Raw genomic sequence first — 19,762 nt, 5'->3', positions numbered from 1 at the left:
GCACTGTCGTTTAGCAAACACATTTCCATATCTTATTTAGGCAATGCAAGAAGCCTCAAGACTGCACCCAATAGCAGTAAATTTTGCCTCAGGTCTCTCACACATTTGGAACTATAATACTTTGGATTCAACTAAGTACTCTTAAATGTTTTGGAAGATACGGACACTTCAATCAGACCCAATTCCTCAGTTCCTCTTGGCAATCTCAATCAAACTCAATTCCTCAGTTCCTCTTGGCAATCTGTTGACGATACGACTACTCACGAGAGCGTAGCTCTTGCTACTACGTAGCAGAAAGCAACACTGTATTAATAATTTTTGCATAAAAGACAACTATAACCGTTTCAGAGCTACATAGCAACGAGTGAAACTTCAAGAACGACACTGTTCCTGAATAAACTTGCAAGCAAATCAAAACAAATGAGACAAGTTTTGGAAAATTATTCAAAAGAACGAGACAACCATGGAAATCTACACATCCAAAGAACGTCTTTTCGTCATCATCATTCATCACCACATTAAATCAACCACCACCAGATCCATATTTCTTTCCAAACATAATGAGCTGCAGCTTATCGTACCCAGCTAGAACACCTGCACCAGCAACAGCACGTAGTATATTTGCTCCAGCACCCTTGAAAAGTGATTTAGTGCCTTCATTCTTCACAATCTGAGCAAATGCATCCATTGAACCCTTGTACTTGACTGCCTCTCCAGAAGTCATCATCATTCTTCTACGCACTGTATCAATTGGGTAAGAAGCCAAACCAGCACCAATAGTGATACCCCATCCCAGCAAGAAACTCGCAAAAAAACTATCCTGTAAAAGCCAAAATATTGCAGTAGTGTTAATACCAGCCACATTATGGACACAGAAATTAAAGTTAATAGAATAGAGATGGCAAATCCATCCTTTGTTGACAGTATGACCCAACAGATGAGGGACTGATCACATATAAGTCATACGCATGTATTGAAATGGTTAATTCATGAGTAAACTGAATTGAATCACCAAAATTTGAGAAATACGTAAGTAATCGTATCACAAACGATAAACTTCTACATATGGGTAATAAATCATTGACTGAAGTGGGTAAGGGGAACAAGTGTGTCAGAAGGACAAAGGAATCCAGCAATAAGAGTGCTTAATATGACTTTATAAAATAAAGAGGAAACTGATCCAGAATTCAGATTTCCGATACCTGCATGTCGCCAATTAGAACTACTGGTTTAAGTGAATCGTACATTCCAAAGTACAGACCACGGTAAACAATGATTCCCACACATGAGATGGTGAATCCACGATAAAGCCCACCGATACCATCTGATTTGAGAGTTTTCCTGTAAACATCAACCAAACCATTAAACTGCCTCTCACCACCTTTTTTTGCAGCCTTATTATCATTAGCAAGACGTGTTCTCGCATAATCCAAGGAATACACAAACAAAAGAGATGAGGCACCAGCAGCACCACCAGATGCCAGGTTTCCTGCAAACCACTTCCAGTAGCCATCCCTATCTTTCTTGAAATTAAACAGTCTCTTAAAGTAATCTTTAAAAGCAAAATTCAAAGCCTGCAAAAGATATTCAGGAGTTAATAATTCTGAAGGACAAAATAAGCTGCAGTAGTGCCCACAAATTTTAATTATGATGGCAAAATATATTCAAATCCAGGACTTATCGTGGAGACACAAAATGATGAACCAGAGACCACGAAAATAGTTAAATATGCAAATGTACAGACACTACGAGCAAGACGGTGCACATCCTTAGAGAGATCACGAGGTCTCAAAGTCATTTCAACAATAAAAGTAAAACGTTTGAAGTAATGATGGCAAAACCAATTCACATGTCCTATATTGTGTTGTTGTATTATCTTAATAACTTCCCTATAGGTAAGTATCAACAACCTTTGGACTAAAGGTGATCAAAAACCAGTGGAATGTCTTGCTAAAAAGTTAAGTAGCTAGCTAAATTGTAGGCAGACTGAATAGTGATCAACCAACAGAAAGTAAGGTCAGTCAACCTGAGTGGGGAAGTATCTGATGACATTTGCAGTATTGCCTCTCCAAAGAGCAAGCATGCCTTCATCCTTGATAGTTCTACCAAAGCAATCGCTAATCCCTTTATAAGGTTCAGAAAGTCTACCAGCTTTTATCATCTCATCTTGATTCTGAATCAAAAGCTTGACTCTCTCAATTGGAGCTGCAGCTGTCTTAGACACTGCAGCAGAAACCCCTCCCATGAGAAAATCCACGACAAAACTATTACCTTTCTTCTCTTCAGATGGGGCCTGTATGAGAATAGGATTGCCCAATGGCCGGACTTCCAGGTTAGTGGCTTGACAATTTGTCATGATAGCACCCCGTAGAACTTCATTTACATATCCACCAGTCGTGTTGTATGAACCAGCATACATAGAATGCATGTGGGGAGATATTAGAGAGAAGAGGTGTGAATGCCGATGTATTTTCTGGAATGCAGATGGAGGCGCTGACTTGTCCCCCATGTTTTTAAATCAACACGGTGACCTGCAAAGAAGAGAACTAGTAACTGAAGCATTCCTAATAGTACAAACAAGTGGAGAAGGGAAGTTTCCTTTTTTTGATAAGGTAAAAGTTTCATTATGATGAGCACAATTACCCGTCTTCAAGCAGGATAACCAAAAAGTAGAAAACCTCACAAAAGAGTAAGGAAGCTTCCTATAAGCATGGAACCAAATAGTTAAGCTACAATGTGGAGTTTACAGTTCAAGTGTTGAAAATAGTTCAAAAACTGGAATATATAAACTTCATCACTAAGAAGTCAAAAGTCAAAACCCTACCAATAAAAAAACACATCCACACGAACATCGAGACAAAGTAGGAAATCTAAGCAAACACAATAGAATATGCAACATGAACACAGTTAGAAATATCTATTTGGCAATTACTCTTTATTGACAGAAACCAACAACTGAATTAAGTTGAAACAAGGAACCATTCCAAGACAAATAGAACTGAAAAAAATTAGTCAAATAGACCTGTAGTAATTTAACTCCACGAAGTCACCTAAACATGCAGACTATATAAAAATAACTAAGATATTTACCAATATTATGATAGGAATGATCATTTCCAAGTTGAAACTCAAATCAGAAGTATCAAATCTCAAAAAAATTATCAAAAAAAAATAATCTCAAAACTAGGCACATAAAAACGAAATGAGAAGTGACCTCACAACTACTCTGGACCAAATTATCATTCAGTAAATAATCAACCAATTGCGTAAGGGAAATTGTGATTCATAAATCATACAACACCACCAGTAAAACATTAGTAATATTTAAATGAAACTAAAGCTGAAATCAGCATTTTATACCACAATTATTAGCTCGATGAACTTCACGATCACTGATCTACTGATCCATTAATAAAGTTGACAAGTAAACAAAATTACACCTAACTGCAAAAACAAAAAAAACAAGTGATCAACAGTTCATATAACAATATTACACACAGTAACACATATTTGGATACTAAGACATCAATATGAAAATGAAACTAAAGCTGAATACAACTTTTTCTAACATAATTCTAAGCTAGGTTAACTTCACAATCACTGATCTACTAATACAGTGAAGTTTGACAAGTAAACACAATTACACCTAACTGGAAAAAAACAAGTGATCACAGACCGTATAGCAATATTTACACAGTATAGGTGTTTCTACGTGTAGGAAGAGTGAAAATCCATACTTACATAAATACAACACAGTAAAACACAATTAGGTACTAAGACATCCATATTTAAACGAAACTAAACCTCAAATCAACTTTTTCTAACACAATTCTTAGCTAGATGAACTTCATAATCACTGATCTACTTATCAAATGAAGTTGACGAGTAAACAAATTACACATAACTGAAAAAAAAAAAAAAAGTGATCAACAGTTCATATATTACACACAGTAACACATATTTGGATACTAAAACGCAACGTTTTCTAACACAATTCTTAGCTGGATGACCTTCAGTATCACTGATCTTAAACAAAATTACACCAAACTGTAAAAAAAAAAAAAAAAAAAAGTAAAAGTGATCACGGTTCATATACGAATATTACACACACAGAGTATAGGTGTTTGTACGTGTAGAGAGAGTGAAAATCATACCTGAGAGGTTTGGTTTCCCACCTCCGAGGAGTGAAGAAAGTATAGTAGTAATATTTTTCAAAGAAAAGTTAAGAGTTTCTAGAAGTTACGGAGGACTAGGGTTTTTTATTTATTGACCCATTTGACCCTGTTTTTGCGCGCAAATTACCTTAACTGCCATTCTGGCGCTTCATTTCAACAGTACTCTTTGACTCTTTAATAGTACTGGATAGTCTATTATGGTGGCGATAGGATTAAGGTCTATGTCAGTCTATTTCTACAATGCAAACAAAAGGGGAAAATGAGAATATATCTACCCATCTATATCTCTATCTATATCTATATATTTATCTATATATATAATATTTTAAAAGTTTAAATATAAATAATGATTGACTAAAATACCCTTAAATTATTGAACGACTTTAATATACTTACTATTACTACGAACGTTACTAATTACTAATTCTATATAATTATTGATTGACTAAAATACCCTTAAATTATTGAACGACTTTAATATACTTATTATTACTACGAACGTTACTAATTACTAATTCTATTTTGATTGAACTACCTCCCTTACTATTATTACTACCGTTACCGGTAATTACTAATTCTATTTCTATTAAACCACCTAACTTTATTACTACTAACAATGTCGTCTATTACTAACTACTATATTACTAATCCTATTTTTGAACTACCTACTAGCTAACTGTACTAACTAATACTAACTTTATTACTACTAACAATGTCGTCTATTACTAACTACTAAATTACTAATCCTATTTTTGAACTACCTACTAGCTAACTGTACTAACTAATACTTTGATCTCCTTTTCTTCTTCTATATGAATTGCACTCCTAAATTAGTTTTGGATATGGGAGCCAAACACTTCTATAAAAAAAAAATCATTAATGAAAAATAAAAAAATAAAAAGTGGAATTCTATAGGTTTAGCTAAGACGATTTCGGAAATTAAAAACTTATTTCTTTTTGTTTGGTGCAAGCTCAACTTAAGTTATACATTGGTCAAAAAGAGCTGTTTATGTTTCACATTCTTCATCGTAAACTTTGATACTGCTTCTTCAAAAAGAAGATAACAAAACTCCGCAAACTTCTCAAAAAGTATTAGTTCTACATATTCACTTTGACATACTTGCGGCACACCGTAAAGTTCTTCTAAACCTTTACATAATTGTGCTTAATGAATTTAAAAGACACTAATAGTTTGGATAAGAAGAAACACTTTCGACAAGGACTCTATTTATGTACAATGTAGGCCACACCCCTGATATTATTACTACTAATAACTAATAATAAAGAAAAGAACAATACTTATTAATGATTAACTCAGACTAATTTTTAATGATAAAAATGGTTAGTGCATTGTTACAATATACGTAATTGGTTTGATTGTCAATTTTTCTTCGATCTATATCTACACTCTGTTCAGTTGTCAAAGTTGACAATAAATATATCACAGAGCTTAACCTATATTACATTATCTATTGATTCTATGATTGCACGCACAATCATTATTTAGATGTTCCGGCTTTAATATTAAAATGGAAAAGCTTTTTTTGACCTCTTTCAATGAATTCCAACCCTATTAATTGACCAAAGAAAGAGCGAAGCAATCACGTAAAAGAAGTCCTTTGAATTCTAAAATAATGTACTCTCTTCGTCTCAATTTATGTGATACCATTTAACTTGACACAGAGTTTAAGAAAGAAATGAAGACTTTTGATTTGTGGTCCAAATAAGTCATAGATATTTATGTGGTGGTAAATCATCTCATAAAGTTAAATTGTTTCTAAATACAGAAAGGTAACATTTTTGGGACAGACTAAAAAGGAAAGCGTGCCACATAAATTGTAACATAGTGAGTATTTTTCATGCATTTCTAAAGTATCGACAAAGGAAAAACAATTATTTCTTGAACTTAGTATTGTACAATGGGATAAACTTTAACTATCCATAGAAAAAGAGAGCAAAACTTTAACCTCCTCCACATTCACATTCAAAAGATCATAAAACAAATGAGATCCCGACACAGCCAGTTATTTAAAAGAAGGAAAAAACATAAAAATAAAAGGAATGCTCAAAAATTTCAAAGAAGTAATATAATTATCAATTGAAGCACATATGATATGTACAAACTAATGTAAAAGCCATACTACAACTCACAATGTATTATAATGGAAGTTGGCAAGATAAAAGGAACGGAGAGGAGATCAGTACCCACTGGTGGAACCTAACATCAAGTACACAATTAAAAAAATCGGAGGTAAAAAAGGAACGTGTGAAGTGGGTAAAAAATTGCGTAGAACATAGGTTTGGTGACAAAGGGTTGTAACGTTTAGTGAAGTTGTTGGATATTTTAACATTTGTTGGCTGAGGCACATGTTTGCTTTTGTTTGTAGGGTTTTTATTAATTTAAATTAAATAGATTATTTAGGTAAATGATAAGATGGGTAATTACGTAATTTAACTTTTAAGTTAGGAAGTTCATGCTTTTAATATAGTATAGATAGATAGATAACCATGGCGAGTGTTTGAGCTATGATTTACAGGTTCAGTCAAACTCAAATTATCCAAATCCTATATTTATCTTAAAAAATTATTGAGTATCTATGAATTATTACATTTAGAATCCACTAACTTAAAAGAATTAGAATTCCAAACTCATAAGCCTCAAATTTTGACCCCTAATTTACTTGACACCAAAGAGTTGGACAGAGGAAAAGAAATCAATTACTAGTACTAGTAGTTTTGGCTTCTTGGGAATTAAACTCGAGAGGTGAGACCCCATAGAGGTACCGAGTAACTCAATCCATCAAGCTTGGACGTTTGGGAGAAATCATCTAGTTTCTTGCCTCTGTTGGGATTTAGAGTTTGTTTTGCATGGACTTATAATTTATGGCCTATAAGCATAAGCCATAAGTTATGACTTTTGACCATCTTTGTTTTTTGTTAATTAAAAACAAGTGCTTAAAAGCACTTTTTTATTTTTTTATCATACCATACACTACAAAAGTGCTTAAAAGCACATAAAAATAAGTCAAATGGACTCCTAAACTTGAGATATCATGGTTCTCAACCCATTACATTAACCACTAAGCCACACCCTTGAGTGCTATAAAACCATATTTGACTAGACACCATTTAAATTATATATATGTAATTACATTTATGTATTATATTAAGGATAGTGAAAGCAGGTATTAATAGAGTTAGTTAAAATTAATTTGATACTTATAACATCCCATAACAGATACATAAAACCTTTTATAAATTGAAATGTAGAAAGTACTTTGTGTGAGTTGTAGTATGAGTCATCCAATAAAGAATACTAGAGAAAAGGACATAAATGGTCGCTTAATTATGAGGGTAGGTTCAAAATAGTCCCTTTATGCACTTGACAGTTTTGATCTTTTAAGTTTGCCACAAGTTAACAAGAATGGTCCCTTGACTATAAGGGTTGGTTAAAAATAGTCCCTTAAGTGTGCACTTAATAGTTTTGGGCCTTTACGTTTGCCAAAAGTTAACAAGAATGGTCCCTTAACTATGAGGGTTAGTTAAAAATAGTCCCTTAAGTGTGCACTTAACAGTTTTGGGCCTTTAAGTTCGACAAAAGTTAACACTTTCAGTCTCCGGCAAAATATTCATCGACTCTGTTTGTTAGATTTGACGATAATTATGAAAAAAATAGCGAAAACTCACATTTAAAGGTACACATTTCTAAAGAAAAAGCCAAATCGGGACAAAACCGACGGACGTTAGTCGCTTATAGGGAAAACCCTAGGAAAAACCAAGATACTTGCTACTATAAAAAAATAGTGTCTCGAAACACAAAACCGACGGACTCTGTCGATTAAAATCGAGGGAGTCCATCGGCTAAGTAAAATAAACCATACTTTAGAAATAAATTAGAAATAGCAGAAACTATAAAAATTGTCATTACTAAAAACAAGCGAAAAATCGATGGACAGAAACCGATGAATAAAATCGAGGGACACTATCAGAAAGTCACTGATTTTTTTTTTCTTTACGGAAACCCACGAACGTCAGTCAGTTATTTTCGGGCAAAAATGTGCCGATTTAAAAAAAAATCACCGTAATGAGAAATATTAAATTTTATACCAGGTTTTCAATAAAAATTGAATGTAGTGTATTTTACCTAACCGATGGACTCCCTCGGTTTTAACTGACATAGTTCGTCGGTTTTTGTTACCGAGGCACTATTTTTTTTACATTATCAAATCTGTTGGTTTTTCCTCGGTTTTGCACTATAAACGGCAAATGTTTGTCTGTCTTTGGCCCCCTTTTTTTTTTAGTAGTGTGTACCTCTAAATGTGAGTTTTCGCTAATTTTCTCTTCTTCTTTTTTTCCATAGTTACCATCAAATCTAACAAACAGAGTTCAATGAATATTTTATCGGAGACTAAAAGTGTTAACTTTGGCAAACTTAAAGGACCAAAACTGCTAAGTGCATACTTAAAATACTATTTTTAACCAACCCTTATAGTTAAAGATCATTTTTGTTAACTTCTGGCAAACTTAAAGGATCAAAACTGTTAAGTGCATAGTAAAGGGATTATTTTAAACCTACCCTCATAGTTAAAGGACCATTTATGTCCTGTTCTCAAGAATACTACAAATTAGTCGTGATAGAAACAACGAAGTAGAAAACAAATTAATGTAAGATTTTGATTATGAGAGAAGTTCCCACTGAAATTTCTCACTGAACCCATAGTCACAATATCTCATATGTAAAAGTTGCTTCCCACATTATTTGAGAGAAGTGCGAGTGGCAAAGGAATTCAAATGTTCAGAACCCCAATTATATGTTTTTGGATACAAATTACACATGCAACACAAGCCTATCTTTCAGGAAAAATAACTTCGGAAAGACGGACACCAAAGAGGGAAAAAAAAAAAAAAAGGGCAGCAGCACCTACAGTTCAACAGATAGATGAATGTCATTAAGCTTTGTAGGCCAATCACAGTAACGCATTGATATATGAACATGAATGTAAACAGTTTCGTAAATCAATGAGGCTTTGATATGTCGAACTGCTTCAGGGCTCATTCTTCTAAACAACGTCCCTATGAAGAACATAAGGAACTTCTTTGCTTTGACAGCAATTGCCTAAGCTTTTTGATCAGCTGAGGATTTGAGCACATATAATCCTGGAATGACTCCCTCAGGCTCTTCAATATGTTCTTATGGTCTTCAGTGCGGTCTATGTTAAGTAATGTGGTGAATAGGTTCTTCCAGAGTTCAATTTTCCAGTATCTGAAAGGTAACCACGTAGAATGAAGAATAAGGAACATATCACATACCAATGAACAACTGGAGTTTTTCTATTTCATGCAGACCATGATGACTTGATAATAGATGACAAACCATCCGAAATTCGAACATAGAAGACAATGTTAGTGTTAATTAGATAATATGCATTATAATGAGAATATGGATACAAGATATGCCAGCAAACAAGTAGTGGATCAAAGACATACCGCTTAAAAGGCAACTTAGGTTGATAAGTATGGCCACCATGAGGAGAAGGTCTTCTCTCAATCTCCATATATGAATTATGAAGCATCATGTGTACAATGACGCAGAGGCCATATGCATCCACCTGGTATCGCATCAGACAGCAAAATCTAGTTTCCACTCCAAACCAGTCTAATCATCTGAAATATAAACGCTAATTTTGAAGCGCACTTACCTGAAACTTCCACGACCTTTTTTCTTGCATTTCAATGCAACGGAAACCAGAAGTTCGACTGTCCCCTATGAACTCAGTCTGGCCAGGAAAGAGGCTCAAGTCTATACCCTTTCCCCAGTCGACAAGGGAAAGTCCCTGGAAAATAAAACCGTGATAGTCTGCCAAGTGTCAATGTTCATAAGCATTACCAACATAAACGCATAGAAATTACCTGATCCCTCCATGGACCAGTACGGTGACGAAAAGTCTCCAGGTCTTCTGCCAGATCGTCCCTGAAAAGGCGCAATAGCAAATACTTCATTAGAGAGGATACCCCTAAATTACTCTCTTTTCACAGTTTAACAGTTCAAATTTTATTTTGAATTGTCCTAAATTTAGGTCCAATTTCCTTCCTCAATATTCTGCTCCATTTATAAAATATAATGTCAATCACACCTTCAAATCCATTCTTAGTAAAAAAAAAAAAAATAGGGCACTTAAATTAGGTCAGATGAAGTTTTCATGGAGTTCATTAATAGGTATCAAGAGCTACCTCTCCCTTTTAACCTTAAGATGCAAAAATAACTCCCTCTGTCACAATAAATTTACATGCTGTCCTTTGGGATACACACCCAAAAACTTTAAGTTGCCATTTGGCCATAAAAATTATTCACTTTTTTCCGGAATTTTTTTTCACTTTTTTTACTTTTAGGCGTTTGGCCATAAATATTCGGAATACAACTTGAAGTTGTATTCCGGAATACCAAAAACAAGAAAAACTTGTTTTTCAAATTTTTTTCACTTTTTTACACTACATTTCACCAAAAACTACAATTTCAAAAACTATGGCCAAACACAACTCCAACTCCAACTCCAACTTCAAAATTTCCAAAAAAAGTGAATTTGTTTTTGGTATTTATGGACAAACAGCACCTTAAGTTATTTAATAAATAGTCCTTGTCCAATAATTGAAACTAACTTGAACTAATATACCTTTCTATCCATTTTGTGTGATATTGTTTCATTAAATATGGAGTTTCAAATGTTAATTTGGCTTTTTTTTAAAATATTAGTAATAGTGAAAGAGAAATTTTATAATAGTCGTTGAATATTAGTTTGATAGAGAACTTCACAGTTGGGAGGAAGCAGGGTTGCAGGCAAAGAACAGAGGTAGATGGAGAATTGTCCCTGCAAGCATTTGGTGGACAATCTGGAAGGAAACTCTAGGTGTTTTGATAATGTAGAAAATAGTATGCAGAACATCAAGCTGAATTGTCTTTTGTTATTATGTTTCTGGTGTAATCAGGTCTATTCCAATGACACAGTCTCCATCATTGATGTATTAGATTCAATGTAGGAGTAGGATTTCAGAAAGTAGGAATACCTTTGTAAATATGGTTCAGTACAACCTATGTACTGTTTTGATCAAGGATGAAATATAGATACAGTTACCAATTTTTTAAAAAAAAAATCAAATTGGAATAGTTAAATAAATTAATTTTTTTAAATTTGTAAAAAGATATATAAAATAATATTACTATGAATGAAAATTGTCCCTAAATTAAAAGACAAATGTACTGCTCTACAGCACTTCATAGTTCATACTTGATGGGCCACTTGATGTGATATCTTATCATATAAACTTTTTCACATTTTATTTTAACCATTTTCCTACAAAAGTAAAATTTAATTCCAAATATTTCACTCTTAATCGCCAACTTAATAAAGGCAGAGGGAGTAAAATCATATGAAGCTTTAATCCCTTGTTTATGAAATTATAGTGAAAGTTAGAGCTCAGAACAGCAACCCATTCATAATGTTCACGCCATGAAACATATAAAGTTGACCTGGAAGATAACTTTGAAGACATAAACGACCCTGAATTACTTTGTCTTTAACCCGTATAAACGAGAGAAATCTTAAGCAACCTAAGTACAGATTTTGCTACCTCATGCAAATTGTATGTTACTTCTTATCATGTCCGAATAGAACTCAAAAAGTATCAGTCCTTTCCAATTACCGTTTTCAGAAGCTAAAGAACCAAAAAGTGAGATAAAAGCGTACAAGTTGTACGATGCAGACACTCTCTGGTTAACTCCCCCCTATTGATCAAGTATTAACATGTAAGGCTTTAGCTTAGGAGTAAATGCCTATCATGTTTGCATAAGTGAAACGAAGGCTTTAGTTACCTTCCATAACGAATCAGAAGATTATCTGGTTTGAAGTCGCCATGAATAATCCGGGCATCATGCAAAGTTTCTAAAATGCAGAGCATCTCAATGGTGTAATAAATACATAAAACTTCTTCCATGGCCCCACCAAGCACAGCATTGGAGTTGATTGCATCCTGCAAGGTGCTCAAGTTAGAACCAAGCATAAACAGGGAATCCTATCATTCAATTTGCAGGTGAAAGATCAATAAGCACCTACCTGAAGTGTGCCATTAGCCAGGAAGTCAGAAACAAGTATGCTGTAGTCAGAGTAAAGATGCAATCGGTGGGCATACCCAAAGCTCAATCTCTGGTGGATAAGAATGAAACAAATCAACACAATTTTTCCTAGCCAGCAAAGACCAATATATAGTCTAATCTCCATACTACATACTTCTTTTTCTGGAATCCGCATGTCCAGTTGACGATAAATGTAGAATTCCCAAGGGAAAGCTGGCTTCTGGATCTGCAGAGATCAATAATATAAAAAAGAACATTGAGGACACTTCGAGTGTCAGATTTCTTCATGAAGGGAAGTGAGGATAAGCTATTATTTCACCTTAAGTGCGACAACCTCGTCCGGATTACCATCGCAACATGCTTTAAATACCTGAGCAAATCCTCCCTGACCCGCACATCCCTTGATCTGATAGCTGTATCCACCTGAAACAATCATAACTCATAAGTCCATGATGCAGAAACATTTAGCTGACAGCACATCAAGTTCATGTTCCTGGCCGTATCCACCTGAAACGATCATTAATCATAAGTCCATGATGCAGAAACATTTAACTGACAGCACACCAAGTTAGTCACCTGATTTCCCCAGATTTCACACAATCATAACATTTCATTTCCAAAATTCAAGGCAGAAAGTGCAATTAGTAACTCTTAAGCACCATGCTTTCATTCTTCAAGTAGATGGGGTGCAACAAGTTTCAATAAGTAAAGCAGTAGGAAATATCACCTATGCCCTAAGCATTAATTTTTTTTTTTTTTTTTTTTTTTTTTTGAGATGGTAACAGGACCTATGGCCTAAGCTCTCAATCACTACTTTGATTGTTGATGCAAAAACCAATTTAAAGCATAGAACCCATAGTTTTATCCACGTAAAGGAAACTTCTTCATTCTCTTAAGGAAATGCTTCAGCAAGTCACCTGCTGTGTCATTTCCTTGGGCTATGTTTATGATGTTAGAACAAGATAAGGATATGAGAGGAGGAAATGTGTTTACAGGAATCTCTTTTAGGAATTTAGGCCTCTGCCACCTCTCCCTATTGGAATTGCAACATCGACCAAACTATAGCAGTTCTCTAAGGAATGAATGAGCATTTATCTTCTCTAGGAGATGTGCTACATCACTCTTCTGGCTCTCATTTTAGTTTCTAGGAGATACCAGAAAGCATATCACTTAAAAGAGCTTGATAATATTCATTTCCACCTTTACTCGCACTAAAATTTGGGAAGGAAGAAAAGACAGAAGAAAAATATGGAAAAATATCCAGCATACCGAATACAAACTTATGATGTGTCTGAATTAGGTGATGTTTGAAAATTTAAAATTTTCTGGAGCATGTGGAGCAAACAATTCAAGGGGTAAACGTGAAGGGAATACAGGGCAAACAAACCAGGGCATAAAATACTAGTGTATGCATGGGAGAAAAGCCCCAAGTATCCAGGTATTAGTCCCCCATGGTTAACTTCAGGACATTTAGAAGCTGTGTCGCCCCAAGACGAGTCCCGACTTGAGTCCCAACTTTGCCATGGTCTGAATCTTTGCAATGGTAAGTAAGCATCCAATACTCTGCAGCTATTATAGACTGGAAAACAAGAATTTACCTATATCAATAGTTTTATTCCTCGCAGATTTCTGCAAAGTTGACAACGATACCTTTCCTGAATATGCCTTTTTGCTTGGGTGGTATCCCTGATGAAAGTTCACATGCAACTGTCATGAATTGATGTTAACACGTAAAACTAGTTCCATTAAATGCTTCTGAGCAATCTCACATCATATTTTAATATCTCAGGATTCTTCTTCTGTAGCAGATCTTTAATTGTTGAGATCAACCATGGATTGATACAAGCTTCACCATTCTCTGACACTATGTCCATCTACATGATGATGTATAAATAAATCAATAATATAATCCTCAGTATCAACTAAACACATCGAATAATTTAGCAAGAAACAACATAATAGACAACACAAACAATAGCTCCATAAGTATCCAAAACAAGAGAAAATGGAAGAGATTGTCGAAATTATGATAAAGCAGATTCTCACTGTTTGAAAGAAAAAATGCGATAAGCAATGAAGTTATCTGCAAGATGGAATTAGTTGTGCATGTTAATAGAATCACCAACTGGACAAATGAGCTTGAAGGCTCACTAGTGGAGGGAAGCTTAGTGACTATGCTACAATCTGAGACTTAATATGAACTTGAAGGTTTTAGGTCAGCTTATCTGGATGTTACAAAATTGACAGATCTAAGAGTGTTAACTTTTGGTAAAGAATAGACTAGACATGACTGATAGCATATCCCCTGGCACTGAAATTAGGATGTGTTGTATTATGTAATAGAGTGTTTGATAACAAATACACAAATTATTTGTCAAATAAACTTGACTTATTACTTAAAGTGAGACAATCATAAATGGATGCTAGATGTTCCTCGTGTCTTATTGTCTCTCTGATAAGGATCTTATTCAACAAGTTTTGACATTGCAGATTTTAGAAGTATGCACAATTAAAGTTATCAGGAAACAGATTACTCCCTCCGGTTCAAAAGGAGTGTCCACTTAGCCTATATTTATTGGTTCAAAAGCGTCCACATACTAAATCAGGAAAGAATTAACCTTATTTTTTCATATGCCTTATTAAATATTAGGTGACCAAATCCCAATACCTATTTAATTAGGGGTAATTTAGTCAAATTACCTATTTTTGCCTAGAAGTTAGTATTTTCTTAAAGGGTGTGCAAATGGCTAAGTGGACACTCTTTCTGAACCGGAGGGAGTATATAGTTAAAAATCATCAGGGTTTAACTTTCAAATGTACACCAAACAAAACACTCAAGTTATCTATACCGGTGAGATTCCAACAAGGTGGATAACATGTCAATACTTTGAAGATAACTATAGGGTGTCCAATTACACAATCTTAAGCCTTGACACTTTAGAATCTGAGTTTTCAATTTATCAAATGCTCCTGAAGTTGCCTTCTTAATCATACGGTGTAGTGCTGATGCACTTTATCTACACGACATTGACAGGCAACTAGGACTCAATGAATGAAGTTATCCCCCCTATGTTATTCTAGCTCATAGGTCTGACACGTTACTAGTATCACATTCATTGATCATATCCTCTCTATCATATTAGCTATCAACTAACTGGAACTCATGACCAGTCAAATCTACTAGTCTGAAATACTAAGATTTAGCCTTTTTTTTTTAGCAGAAAGCAAAAACATGAGATTCGTGTCACTGTCTAAGTTCCATCTATGCAGTACAGATTGAACAAGAACTTTAAAAGCAGAAAATTCAGATCAGTGAGTAGATGTCAGAGCTTTGGTCCCTAATCTGCATAACCAGAAAATCCAAGCATGACGCCATAAAATGTCCTCTATGCATTTAGGCCAAGATGAATGATAGAACATGTAGCCTATGCTGTTCTATCGAGATACGTACCATTTTTATCTCATTAAAATTCAGCAGTTCCTTGCTAGTTAAGAGCTTAATCAACACCACTTCCAAAGAACTGACTTTACGCTAATAATATTATCAGATGTTGCTCCAGTTGGTGCACATTATGAAACAAGAACCAAACATACCTTCTGTAATGAACCAGCTGTTACTTTCTCAGACATTCTCTCGAGAAACAACACTTGCGCCTTCTTCAATCTACCCAATGGCTCAGCATTCCTGAAATCATAGTCCTAAGTTCATGAGCAAATGTCATACAAGACAAATGGAAGCACCTGCATAACGAATTACGAGCCTACAGAAGAGCATTTGTCCTTTGAGAAAGAGAGCAACCTTGAAATTCCCAAATGGTAAACGAGAAATGCATCTATTAACCTCCCTTTCGCCTCTAGCAACAACGCATACGTCTCGTAAAGCAAAGAATTGGATAGGCAAATCTTATTCTGCTCAATTTCTCTATATATGCTTTCATGGTCCGAACTGCTATCCATCTGAAACACAAGCAACCAATAGATCAGATAACACAACAACACCCACACAGAAGGATGGATCAAACTTTTGCAGTAGCAAGTGAGGGCTGTAAAGAAATGGATCATGGGCCTAACTCAACTCCAAAAGCTAGCTTATGAGGGGAGGATTACCTAAGTCCATATAAGGAGACCACCCATCTCATTAACCACCGATGACGGACTTTTTTTCATTCTTCAGCATTCCACCTCACGCCCAGGGCTAAACATCTGGAGCGTGAGCAATTTAATTTGGGGGCCCAACATCGGGTGAGATGGGTCCTGCTCTGATACCATGTAAAGAAATGGACCATGGGCCTAACTCAACCCCATAAGCTAACTTATGAGGGGAGGATTGCTCAAGTCTATATAAGGAGACCACCCATCTCATTAAACACCGACGAGGGACTTTTTTTCATTCTTCAGCAAGGGCACACCCGATATATCTGTGTGTGTTTATACTAAGGGGTCGTTCGGTAGGGTGTGTAAGAATAGTACTGAATATGGTGTATTAGCAACGCAGGGATTAGTTATGTTAGCATTATTTCTTATTCACTGTTTGGTTCGGTGTATTAAGGGCAATTCTGTCTTTAACCATGCTTAACCATGTATTAATAACTCTTGTATTGCTAAAACCATGGTTTGCTATGTATAACTAATACTACATGTATTAAGGGTGGGTTGAAAAACACCATCAAACAAGAGATAAATAATACCAAAGCTAATACAAGCACATATTATTTTCTCTAATACATCCTACCAAACGACCCTATGTGCATTCATTATCACAAAGTAGTGTACACTATGCACCAATTAGCTTAAAATCCCAAATCCGCCTTCTTCCCCCAAACATTTCACATCAATTATGTATATAAATAATCGCGTAGATATCAATAAAGAGAAATTAAGATTAATTACATATAGAAACCAAATCTTGAGAAATCTGACGTCATTTTGATACCGAGGATCGCTCTTAAACGTACTGACACAGTTGAAGCAAAGATCATACAAATCTCTTCCATCATTTGAAGTTTGCTCTTTCAATGCTTTCGCAATTGACCTACAAAATTAGGGCATAGCAATAAATAATTTGAACATACAAATGTATAATTAAGTGAAAGTACTAAGATATTAAAGGTGTACCATAGCCAAGGCAATAACGGGTCATCGGAGCTAGTTGTAATGGTTTGATTTATGGAAATGACGGCCATGTCCTTGTGGTTTAGCCTCGTCGGAAATATGAAAATTGGTCACTGGTTTGGGGAGATGAAAGAGGCGGGGAAACAGTCTATTTGAATTTTGTTGCCACGTGACATTAGTCCATTATTATAATACTCGGTCTAATTTACCCCATCTAAAAGGTGAGATAAAATAATCCCAAGGTTAATGGGGTAATTTTCTTCAATGATGTGTACCTTACTCTTTTTATTTCCTTATGCTTTAACACATAGGTAGTCACTTAAACTTATCAGTATGTTTCATTTAGACACTCGAACTAAGCGCTATTTCAATTGAACATCTCGACTCCTAATTATACACATCAACCTTAAGTATAAAATGCTTGGGTTTTTACGCCTTATTGAGGCTAATGTGTATAATTAAAGGAGATATTTATGTAGTTAACTTAACTGCCTAACAGATGAATGAAAATACGCGCCAAAAAAATTAAAATTTTAACTAAAACTAAAGGGTCTAATAAAAACACTTTATTAGGATTTGAGGTACTCATTTGGAACAAAACTTAGTCTGAGTGTCTAAATGATATGTTTTAGCAAGTTTAAAGGGCTTGCTATATGTTAAGCCTTAAAAAGTACTTTATTTTTAGTGGTAAATACACGATGGCCTCTTAAAGTTGCCTACCACTTCTAGTTAGACACGTCAATTATATTGTGACCTATTGAACATTCGACGTATCAGATATGGATAAAAATAGACTAATTTAAACAATGTTCTAGGTTTCACGGCCTTCAAACTAGATGCAAAATGTTAGACCATTTATATTGACATTGCAAAGTAAGTATTTCACACATAAATTCAAGCACGTAAAAGATTGAAGTTTTAACAAAGAAAAGATAGAAAACTAAACAAATAATGTCATCCTTTTCATTTCTACATTTCATCACGCCCCTCCCTTGTGCTTCTCAATTCCGTCTGGTAATTGTCCTCTTTGTCCCACATTGTTCACCCTTCCTCAAAGTAATGAGTGCATATATTTTGTCAATTATTGTTTTGATGAAATGATATGTGACATAGGATAATATTGACAAGTTTCGCACATTCAAATAGCGTTTTAGCATGAGCAGCGTCTTGCTTTGCTCGTGCTGTTGTTTTCCAATAAGAAAATATAGAGTAGTTACTCTCTATGAGTCTTGATTTTCTATTATGATCGAAAATTTTAGTTGAATTAATTAACTTCATGCTCGAGTTTTTAACTCCTTATCTTTCTCAAACTCCCACTTGCTTCACTACCATCCTCTTTCGGAGCTTCGTATCCGTATCATAACATATTGTGTAAGCTCATATATCAACAATATGAAACACAATAAAACAATCTCCTCCATGAGAAGTAAAATATGTTCATTAATTTAACAACAACAAATAAAAAAAAACAAAAACAACAAGAAAAACTAGGGACCCGTTTGGCCATGAGAATTCTTCACTTTTTTCCTGAAAATTATTTAACTTTATTTGAAAATCAACATTTGGACTTGCAATTGTATTTGGCATTTGCAAAACACCTAAAACCTTGTTTTCACTTTCAATACATTCAAACAACCAAATATTTTTTGCAAAAACTATAACCAAACACAACTCCATCTTCAACTCAAAATTTCAAATAAAGTGCAAAAGATTTGGTTTTTGGAGCCAAAAACGCCTACTAGAAAACATTTTTTGCCCGGACTGGCCTTCAAAGGCACTGGTCTTTAGTTTTTGCCCTTCGTTTAAAAAAATCGACCATAAATATCCTGAGGTTACGGTTCAAACCTCCTCTCAGTCAAAAATTAAAAAAAAAAAAAAATTATAAGGCAATGGTTGCATAAGGCAGAGTTTGCTACTTAAGACAAACTCTACCTTATAAGGTAGAAATCTGCCTTATAAGTTAGAGTTTGCAAGCAAACTTTACCTTACAATTTTTTTTAATTGTAACTGAATAGAAATTCGAACCCGGAACTCGAGGGAGGACAAAAAATTAAACACCACCCCGAATAAGGCCAATCCGTCCAAATTGCCCAATAGAAAAGGATTGAAAACAGTGGGCCCGACCCAGTGCAAAACTGTAGGACGGTATGTACAAATTACAAAGTACAAAGTACATCAAATGGGCCCAATGTCTTAATTGGGTTATTCGGCCAGACAAAGCCATCCCCACCACTGTAATAGGAATCGTACCTCGCTCAATTGAAAAGACACAAGTCCATGAATTTTCAGACTTCAATGCAAGCACTAAAAGTGCCACGTTTCTATTTCTTATTGCTTCAAATACAAA

The 19,762-nt window shown here is 34.8% G+C and overlaps 2 protein-coding genes across 3 annotated transcripts; both read right to left on the bottom strand.

Annotated features, from left to right (window-relative positions):
* Positions 1-288: 288 nt before the first annotated feature.
* Positions 289-4,311, bottom strand: LOC132037684 (ADP,ATP carrier protein 1, mitochondrial-like). Of its 2 annotated transcripts, XM_059428235.1 has the most exons (5): positions 4,155-4,208; positions 3,361-3,444; positions 2,027-2,531; positions 1,203-1,574; positions 289-820 (listed from the first exon to the last, which is right to left on the bottom strand). In XM_059428235.1, the coding sequence occupies exons 3-5, from the start codon at positions 2,507-2,509 to the stop codon at positions 524-526; spliced, it is 1,152 nt and encodes a 383-aa protein (XP_059284218.1). In that variant the 5' UTR covers positions 2,510-2,531; positions 3,361-3,444; positions 4,155-4,208; the 3' UTR covers positions 289-523. The 2 variants fall into 2 exon arrangements, with proteins under 2 accessions (XP_059284218.1, XP_059284217.1); XM_059428234.1 differs by lacking the exon at positions 3,361-3,444 and having other exon boundaries at positions 4,155-4,311.
* Positions 4,312-8,903: 4,592 nt separating this feature from the next.
* Positions 8,904-17,606, bottom strand: LOC132036885 (mitotic checkpoint serine/threonine-protein kinase BUB1). Its single transcript, XM_059427291.1, has 14 exons — positions 17,419-17,606; positions 17,194-17,335; positions 16,103-16,260; positions 15,898-15,988; positions 14,073-14,177; positions 13,902-13,989; positions 12,623-12,726; positions 12,458-12,529; positions 12,284-12,373; positions 12,043-12,200; positions 10,086-10,146; positions 9,875-10,009; positions 9,663-9,784; positions 8,904-9,438 (listed from the first exon to the last, which is right to left on the bottom strand). Exons 1-14 carry the CDS (start codon positions 17,484-17,486, stop codon positions 9,249-9,251), a joined length of 1,584 nt encoding a protein of 527 aa, XP_059283274.1. The 5' UTR covers positions 17,487-17,606; the 3' UTR covers positions 8,904-9,248.
* Positions 17,607-19,762: the final 2,156 nt, after the last annotated feature.

This window comes from Lycium ferocissimum, chromosome 11 (genome assembly GCF_029784015.1).
Source record: "Lycium ferocissimum isolate CSIRO_LF1 chromosome 11, AGI_CSIRO_Lferr_CH_V1, whole genome shotgun sequence".
Taxonomy (NCBI): domain Eukaryota; kingdom Viridiplantae; phylum Streptophyta; class Magnoliopsida; order Solanales; family Solanaceae; genus Lycium; species Lycium ferocissimum.
Note: the sequence above shows the minus strand (reverse complement) of the source record. Positions and strands in the feature narration are given on the sequence as shown.